The sequence below is a fragment of the Cyprinodon variegatus genome, unplaced genomic scaffold (assembly GCF_000732505.1).
Source record: "Cyprinodon variegatus isolate N-32 unplaced genomic scaffold, C_variegatus-1.0 Scaffold26, whole genome shotgun sequence".
In the NCBI taxonomy this organism is placed as follows: domain Eukaryota; kingdom Metazoa; phylum Chordata; class Actinopteri; order Cyprinodontiformes; family Cyprinodontidae; genus Cyprinodon; species Cyprinodon variegatus.
Window position 1 is genome coordinate 1,468,090 of NW_015150479.1, and position 9,568 is coordinate 1,477,657.

General features: G+C 38.5%; 1 protein-coding gene across 1 annotated transcript in view; it reads left to right on the forward strand.

Annotated features, from left to right (window-relative positions):
• mier3 (mesoderm induction early response 1, family member 3) overlaps positions 1–9,418 on the forward strand; it is a 12,086-nt gene extending 2,668 nt beyond the window's left edge. The window contains exons 2-13 of the mRNA XM_015396046.1: positions 2,741–2,765; positions 2,888–3,033; positions 3,315–3,437; positions 3,534–3,657; positions 5,324–5,397; positions 5,503–5,575; positions 5,681–5,829; positions 5,953–6,034; positions 6,310–6,404; positions 6,495–6,622; positions 6,733–6,884; positions 7,006–9,418. Coding sequence (XP_015251532.1) covers positions 2,741–2,765; positions 2,888–3,033; positions 3,315–3,437; positions 3,534–3,657; positions 5,324–5,397; positions 5,503–5,575; positions 5,681–5,829; positions 5,953–6,034; positions 6,310–6,404; positions 6,495–6,622; positions 6,733–6,884; positions 7,006–7,478 — 1,644 coding nt within the window. The 3' untranslated portion in view covers positions 7,479–9,418. The remainder of the gene's footprint in view (positions 1–2,740; positions 2,766–2,887; positions 3,034–3,314; positions 3,438–3,533; positions 3,658–5,323; positions 5,398–5,502; positions 5,576–5,680; positions 5,830–5,952; positions 6,035–6,309; positions 6,405–6,494; positions 6,623–6,732; positions 6,885–7,005) is intronic.
• The last annotated feature ends 150 nt before the right edge of the window (positions 9,419–9,568 follow it).

The following is a 9,568-nucleotide window of genomic DNA, read 5'->3' on the forward strand; positions in this document are numbered from 1 at the left end:
TTTTTTTACCTCGCTAACTCCTCTAACTCCTCATGGGGCGCCAAAACTGCAGAAGTACAAAATGATGTGCGCTGACTACCTGATGCAATAGTCCACTGGTGGGGTCAGTGGATAGCACAGGAGTTGAGCCTTTTCATTCAGCGTCATCAATAAAAAGAGAAAAACACAGGCAGAGACGATATACCCGATAAATGAAATGAGGTGGATAGTTTTTATTTATCGTGCGATTAATTGATTTATTGGTTAACGCGACAGACCTAGTTGCATTGTTTGTTTTTGTTTTATTACGCATTACTGCTCCTTCCCTCTGCGATTCACTGTTGTTTGGTTTGAATTGAGACTTTTAATTGCCATTTTTATCATGTAAATGGAAGGAGGAAGAGCAATAACAGCTCCAAGAATTGGCACAAAATAATCACATATCGGGGTTTGGTTGGGCTAATGCTAAAATGATTGACATTAGCCTTAACACTAGGACTCCCAGAATTCTGATCCTACTAGAACCTACAATGGCCATCAATTGGACAGGTGACATTTTTCCCAATGGAATGCATGAGTAGTGATGTCATCGGCTCAATCCTGTGAGTGATTATAGTAGACCAGGGGCTTTGGTTTGGCTTTTGGGCCGCTAAGTGTACCGGCTGAGGTGTGGGCAGTGTTATCCAAACCTTGAAAAAAAGTTTCACTATTGTCTGATGAGTCACTGATCCATCTGCGTTTTTCCGTCCGTGAGTGATCATCCTCGGAGTCGCTGTCAGAGTCTGAGCCGCTTCCTACCCAGTCCTCCTCATTTGTCTCTCCCTCTCTGCCCGAACCACTATCATCAATATTTCGAAGCATTTCTTGTTTCGGGGTTAGATTTCGGGGTTAGATTTCTTCTGAAAGCCATTTTTCGGTATTAGCCAAAGAGTTCTAGGGAGAATGCCGGTTGTTAGGCAACGGTACCGAACATCAATCAAACACGGGAAGAATTTCCGATGCAACTAACAGCAGTCAAAATGACGGCTGTGGGAGATCGGGCTACAATTAATCATATTTATCATTTACCTTTTTTATTTTATTAAAAAAGTGATGTGGATACATAGAAACAGGAAAGGTCTATTATTAATGTAATTAAAGTTATTTTTCCTTTAAAATCTCAGAACCGTCATAATGACGGCCTTGGGAGTTCTAGTGTTAAAATGCCTGTATTGGTCAGTCTTCCATAACAGGCTGCGGCATCTTTGGTCCATTTTAGTTATATTGACAATTTCCTCTCTGCTCACTGAATAAATGGGCATGATGTTCTTAGCCAAATGGTGTGCTGTGGCCTCTTTTATTATTTGTATGGCGTTGATGGTTTCCCACCTGCAAGACTGGTATTCAGGCAATTGATAGATGTTACAATTAATTATAATACAGAAGACGTCTTTTAAACTGCTTTATAAGTACTACCGAGCTATTCTAAGCAGGTAGGCAAGGAGACTTCCGTGCGCCACATTGAACGGTGAGCGGTTGGTGTCTGGTAGAGGAAAAAAATGGGGCTAGTTGCTCAATTAGCTTATCATACTTATTTCCATCCACCACCTTCTTTTTCCCAATGAGAGGAACTGTGGGAAATGTAGTAAACTTGTTCGCTTCACTGTGACTCCGGTAACGCTGTTGGTCTTAAGTATTTGGGACCCTTTAGCGGTCTATCTTTTCATGCTAACATCTTGCGAGCATTTGCTATTTTAAACTCCGCACAGCCTTATGTGGTTTTGTTGAATATAGCTATGGAGATTTGTTTCACTGATGCTTGCTATGGCTTGCAGAGTGCCTGTGTTTAAAGTTGTTTCTCTTAAAAACAAAATGTCTCCCAATTAAAACACACGTCGTCTTTTTAAACGTCACCAAGATTTTCCTCCTTTGGTCTCACTCTCCGACATTGCGACTCTCGCTAAACCTTTTCATTCGGCTGTTTGCTGTCCACCCATGTTAATAAAGCATCTTATGTAAAGAGATTGGCAGAATAGATGAGGTTGATTGGTCAAATACTTGTGAGTAATTGGCAAAACACTAATATGCAGCATACATGTAAACGTATAAGCCAGCCTTTTATCACAGTTCAAAAAGATTTGTGTTGTATGATTCACACAGGCCTTTATCACGATGGCGATAAATTTGCGTTACACGGTCAATGTCGAATTTATTAGTATAGCACATTTCCAGCAGGTTTAGCTTCACAAAATGCTCTCCAAGCAAAATAGCCAAGTTGTAAAAAGAAAAGTTATATAGTTGTAAAGATCAAGCACACAAAAAGAACACTCCAAAATAGCTGCTACAACTAGAACAATAAAATTAAATACTTAATGAATGAAAAGTTAAAAGAGAACAGCTATTTAAAAAATAAACCCAATTTTAGTCATCCTGCACTAAAACCCACTTGACAAATATGAGTCTAAAGAAATTATTTAAAATACTCCAGAGTTTGTGCAGATTTAATGTTAAAAGCTAGGCGGTTCTAGAGTCTGGGATCTGCTGCAGTAAAGGCTCTGTCTACCCTAGAAATAGCTTTAGACCTGGGAATAGTAGCCATAATCTTAAGTCCAATTCCAGTTTGATTGCTAAAAAGAAGATAGTTTATAGATTTGTCTGGTCACTAATTTCCCATATTTATCCATTAAGTTTTTCCTGCTAAAAAGTTTTCTCATGGCTGAAAAACCTTCCTTGATTTGTTGTTAACTTAATTTTAATTTTTTTCTGCTTTTCTTATTTTCAGGCTTCTCTAGGAGGTTCAAGTCCAGGTAATTAAACCACTTTTACTCTTCTTATATTTGATTTTAAACCATTTTTTAAGTGTTTTGCTTTATATGAGTAGTAGAAGGACTCTGATGGGTTGAATACAATTTTATTTTTATTTTTTCAGTTGGCTCTTTATCATCAGAGGACCATGACTTTGATCCAACTGCAGAAATGTTAGTTCATGAGTATGATGACGAAAGGACCTTGGAAGAGGAGGAGTCTTTAGACGGTGGGAGGAACATCCACTCTGAACTGGCAGATCTGGAAAGGGTAAACCTTTACTTTTGTGTTTTGACTTAAAAATAATGTATTCATTCAACTGATTTTATTTATAAGGTATTCATTTATGATATATGGATTCATAAGGTCCTTTATTGAAAAAAAAAGTTAATTGAATCCAAACATGGACAGATTCGCTGTCTGTTTCATGCATTCCAATTTGATCCTAGTTATCAACGCATCAAAGTGAAATTTCTGAGTCTACACATAATTTTTTTTTTTTTACATCAGATCACAATAACACTGAAGGGCCTTTCTTTCTTTCCCATCAGGAAGGGAACATGCCTTTGGAAGACCTTTTGGCCATTTATCGCTATGAGGCTTCAGCAGGCTCAAGTATAGACAGTTCCTCTGGAGATCTGACTGATGAGCTGCCAGACATGACATTGGATAAGGTAAAGACCTGCTGACAATTACATGGATTCCAAATTATTTTACAGAAACATTGTAGGCTATCTAACTTATAAGGGATTTCTTTTGTGTCTCTTTAGGAGGAAATAGCGAAAGATCTGTTATCTGGGGATTATGAGGAGGAGACCCAATCTTCAGCTGATGACCTGACCCCATCTGTTACTTCTCATGAAACCACAGATTTCTTTCCAAGAACACTTCGATGTAAGTTAACAAAATTATGTCTGTAAAGGATCATTGGAAATCATAGGAGTTCACTTCTGGCTTTAAAGCATTATAGACAGCATTGAAAATTGTTTATGTCAAATTCTAACGTGATGTCCTTTTTTAGGGCCCAAAGATCTCCTAAAACACTGGCATACGCTGAATTTTCTACGTATTTTTTTTCAATTTTGGGTGTATACATAGAGTATTGTCCGACAGCCTAACTTATACTTAATGCACGACAGCGTAATACCCATGATATGTCACAAACCAGTGTCCTGATGGGGGCAGTGATGCGCCTGGCCTGCATAAAAAGATTGCGGTAATAACCTTGCTGCTGTTTACTGGCCGCCAAAAACAGAGGAAAAAAAAAGAAATGGAAAGAAAGACAGTTTACAGTCGCAGCAGATTCAGCATCATGTCTAGTAGGAATCTTGCTGGTCGTTGCCGTGGGCATGGCCGTGAAGGCAGGGAGGTTCCATCACACACACCTTCACGCTCACCCTATGATGCGGATGAAGTCTGGAGGACTACAGATGGTTTCTTCGTGTTGACCCCCTTTTATACCAAAAAAACGCTGCCAACACGCCGTTAAACAGTAGCTATAAGTTAGAAACATGTTCAGATGTCGTCTGGAACACATTAGATACGTTAGTATGCGTTGAAGATAAATTCTTGATAAGTTACACATAAGTCATGTACAAGTTACTCATAGTTTTTTGATAAACTAGACACAACAACTTATTATTTACTTACACTTAACGTATGTCAACGATCGAATAACTTACCTGTAACTTATGCCCCATGTATGGCATACGTTATTTTGAGCATGCTCAAAATTTCTCTAGATTTTTCATACGCCAGGAATACGCTGGTCTAAATCATCAAGGCGTGACAGGGGCATTGCTAACAACTAGGGCTGAACAGTTTTGACAAAAATCTGAATTGCGAATATTTTTCACTATTGCGATTTTATTTGGATTTTCCTTTGCTCGAACCCCAAGCTTGTAGATGTTTCACCTGAAGCTTTTGGTTTTTGAGAGCTTGGTTGCCTGGAGTCCATTGTTGCAGGACCTTACTGTAACCACTGCGTGAGAAAGTGTTTACTTTTTACTTGTATTCACGGATTTGTGAGCTAGGTGCGATTCTCTCTATCTTTCTGTATGGCGGCAAACCCCCTTCAAGCGTTTAACCACCACCCAAAGAGGTGGAGGGAAAATTTTGTCTCCTGCTCTTGTTAAATATGCTGTGATTAAAAAATCAGTGCCCCTGCGAATTGAAAATTGCATTTTGTTAAATTGCAAATACAATTAATTGCCCAGCCCAACTAACAACTGGCTACAGTACAACACAATGTGCATCGATCTTTCATTGCCACCAAAAAACAGGATTAATATGTAGTTTCATGGGGAAAACTGTTTTTAAGAGTGATCAACAAATGTTTTTTGTTGCATCATATTGAGGCCTGGTCAACTAGGGGTCCTAAACTGTTTAACAGGTGGAGGATCAGAACAGGTGTGCATTTTATTACATTTTTCAGAGCTAAATGAAATATCGTTGATTGTTTTGAGGTTAATTCAAAAGTCTAAAGTTTAAGACTCTGAACTAGTAGATAAAGGAATGTATATTAATGTGTCTTTTACATTTTTTTTTTTTTTTTTTTTAGCCAATGCTGTCTCTGATGGGGATAAAGAATCAGAGTGTGATGACCTAGGGCCAAGCCCTGATGACTCTGGAAAAGTAAGAAATATGTTTTATTATGAAATACATGAAGAAAAATTTACTTGATGTTTCTTTAAATCACACCTAGATACATATGTTCTGTTTTTTCTCTCTTAATTTAAGGAAATCATGGTAGGATCAGAGTTCCAAGCAGAGGTGCCATATACGCTCTGTCACTATGAAGATGGTGAAAAAGGTAACATTTGCTTTTTGGCAACATACACATAGCACATGATTAATTATTACTTTGTACAAGATTGCCAATTCTTAGTAAGAATTGCACATCTCCTGTTTTAAACAGTGTATGAAGATGATGACGAGTTGCTGTGGAGCCCTGACGTTTTGTCAGAAAACAAGGTTAGGAGTTACCTCTCTGAAGTATTGTCACGGACGACAGATGAAAGCACAGGATATGACAAACCAGGGATGCATGTTCGAGATGATGAGCAGGTGGGTCATCTCTATTGACAGTAATTTGATTCATTACACTGAAATGTTTTGTTACTTTAGAAGATTTTAAGGTACTTATTATCCAATATATGATGCATTTTGCCCCTTTTATTTTTAATCTAGGCTTTGTATGAGCTTGTAAAATGTAACTACAACACCCGTGAAGCACTAGAGAGGTACTGCAGCCACGAGAGATCATCTAAAGGTAAGAGAACGTTTTTTGTTTTGTTTTTTAACTACAAGATGTAACCATTGCATTGATGACAGGTCCGTTTTTAGAAGTAATGTCAGAGAAAATTTAGTCAGACTTTGATATTATTATTTATTGACTAAAAGCTGTAATCTTTTTACATTAACTTGTGAAAATTAAATTTTTAAGGATGTGTCAATCATTTGGACTGATGCTTTTTGGTAAATTCAGCCTTTTACTTTTTAGATGTTTGAGCGATCAATGTTGATTATTATGTCTTCGTGTTTTAGAAAAATCTCCTCCATGGTCGGAGGAAGAATGCAGGAACTTTGAACACGCTCTCCAGATGTATGACAAGAACTTTCACCTCATTCAGAAACACAAAGTGAGAATTCTTTCATTTTTTTCCCCTGATGTTTTTTCATAAATGAAAATAAAATGTATTTATCTGAACGATAATACTTTGTTCCCTCAGGTAACGACACGGACGGTAGCAGAATGCGTCGCATTTTATTATATGTGGAAGAAGTCTGAGCGCTTCGACGTCTTTGTGCAGCAGAATCGGTTTGGCAAGAAGAAATACAGCAGCTATCCTGGTGTAACGTAAGTGGATGCAGCATGTGTATTGGACCTAATGGTCAAGTGTGATCCTTTGCACACGGAAAAGTACATTTGATGTTGAAATAACGAACGGGTTGTAATGTTTTGAGCAGTGACCTGATGGACAGGCTGGTGGACGAAGCAGAAGGACTGGCAGTGGACAGCTCGTCCTCTGTGTGTTCAGGGACAGGTGGAGGAAGGATGGAGACCACAACAGAGCAGCAGCTCAGTCTGCTGAACTCCATCACTGCTAGCGACCTCACAGGTTGGTGTGCGACTTGGATTTGGAGTGGTTATAAAATTAAAAATGTTTTTCCTAACCTGCCAGATGTTTGTGTCCGTTCTATTTATCTGTTCTTTGCTAACGCCACTCTGTCTCCTGTCAGCTTTGAGCAACACCGTAGCCACAGTATGCACCCCTGGGGAGGTGGGTTGCTTGGACTCCTACAGCTTCCCTCTGGAAAGCCTCCATCGTGGATCCTTGAACCACGACGAATCCCTCGGGTTCTCTTCCAACGGCGCTGACCCCGACTGCCTCAACATGCTCGACGCAGGATTCTACCACCCAGAATTGGGGCAGCTCGGAGGAGTTTGCGTCAACAAAGACTGCGAGCGACCCTCCAAGAGACTCAAGATGACATTGCCTGACTCATTTATCAATGATGTTTCTGTCGCTAACCTGGGGGTTGACTTTGAAGCCCGACGGACAACAACACATCACCACCGGATCACCGGGGCCAAAATGGCCGTGTCCGTCACAGACTTTGGGAGTTTAGCTGGCAGCGGCGAGCCCAACGGGTTTCTTTCAGCGCACGCACGACACCACACACAACACACTGCAGCACTTCAGTCAGAGTGATCTTCCTCGTCTTCTTCCTCTGTTCTTCCCTTTTGAAACATTTTTTTTTTTTTTTTCCTTGCTTGTACATAAGACTGACCTTACTGGAAAATCTTGTTTAAATTCTATTATAAATATATATATATATATATATATACATATCTATATGTATATGGATATACTTTGTTTTCATTTTTTGTGTAATATGACATCAGTGATGTCTACCATATAGAACTAAATCTTGATTTCTCTCAAGAGTTTATATAGCCATTTGTTTTATTATTTTGTTTGCGTTTTCGAGATGTTTAACGTCCGTGTCGTGGGGCCCAGAAGCTGCAGTAGGAGAGTTTGGAATCTTCTTTTCTTGCATATACAAGCTTCTTCAGCGCTACACTCTGTTATCCTGCCATTCTTTTCAGCTGCCAAAACAGATGTTCTGCCTCTAGTGTTAGCAGTTAGATGCTTGTCGTTATTTGGTGTGGTACTTATTTAATTTCTTTTTTTCTAAAGTTGTGTTTGGTTTACAGGTACCTTCAGTAATTGGAATGGTGCATATTGTTTTTTTTTTGTTTGTTTTGTTTTTTTACCCTGTCCCGAAGCAACACTAGCATGCAGATTACCTGAAAGGCCAGGAAGTGTTATGACCTAAACTGCATGAGCCCTTTAGTCCGAGTTATTTATAGAGATGCACCAATCAGAATCTTGTCGCAGGTTTTTTCACAAAGCTTTGACCTTAAACTCTCTAATTTTGTTCCACATCTTAATACTCTTTGAGTTGCAAGAAGATAAGAGAACAGCCAATCACAATAGCGTTTGATTTGCCATTAGTGGTGATAAATAATTTATATTGGGAGGAGCAGTTAGGCGTTGCTTTATGTTGGAGAGCTGTTACTGTAAAACAGATTTTAGTATTAAAAAACACAATCTGATCACAGAATTGGTATTTTGTTAGCAGTCAGATTAGCATTGAATAATCCTAATCATGATTTGCATTCAAATGAGAATGAAGGTCCTTCATTTTGTTTTCCAAAAGGCATCATCACCGTCACATCTAGCATGTTCTGACAGACGGTAAAACGCAGAGCAACTTAACAAAATTCCAATTTTTTTTTCTATTTTTTACTTGCACTCTTGCAACCTGAATAAACTGCAAATATAAAAAAAAGTTCTCGCATTTTAAATCCCCTTGCTGATACTGTAACTTAGTTTTCACTCAGTTACAGTATCAACAGTTAGGGTTTTAATGTTGGTATGTGATAGTGCTTGCATATGATGCATTAATACATTTAAAGTCTTTTTTTTTTTTGTTATTTGAAATTGTAGTGACAGTTTGTTGGTGCATCTCTTGTCTGAGTTGACTAATTTAAAAGGTGCAAATCTTTGAACAATCAGATTTTTTTTTTCTCCCTATAAACCCAAATTCTTGGCCTTTGATTTGCTCTAATACCATCTTCTTAACAGCTGGAGAAGAAAGCTTTTGCAGTCTGGCATAATGGGAGTCGTACAGTTTTCCTTTTTCTCCCTGTCGTGAAATCTTCCTCTGAGCTAACTGTAACAGCAATATAGCAATGCAACGACTGGTTGGGGTAATAGCCATGTAAACACTGACACAATATAGCTCTGTATTTATTGAATACACTTTGACCTTTCTGACTTAATTTAATTCTTTTGAGTTTATTCATGCTGCTCTTTGGCACGTTTTCCTGTATAGTTCCTTATTACATTTGGTAGAATATGTTCCTTAATCACGTAGCGTCTATTTGTTTTTCCACTATTGGCATGTTTTGCTTTACCAGCTGGTGTTGTTTTGTTTATTTAAAGCCTCTCTTGAGTTGTTTGTAACCTCTGCTTAGCCTGTGCTGATGAAAGATTCCTTTTGAAACTTGATTGACGATTTCACGGTAGTCTAGTAGCAGAAATGGAGCGGTTTTTACTTGACTGAATTCCTTAATTGTAAAAAACAAAAAAAAAAACAAAGGAAGAAGGTTGGGCAGGTTGGCGTCAGTAAATTGGATGCAGTAGTAGTGTTTACTTAATTTATCTATGCATCATGCTATGGGTGTTTAGTTTATTTCAGGGGCACATAAAGTCTGTTTTGTCCAGTAGGTGTT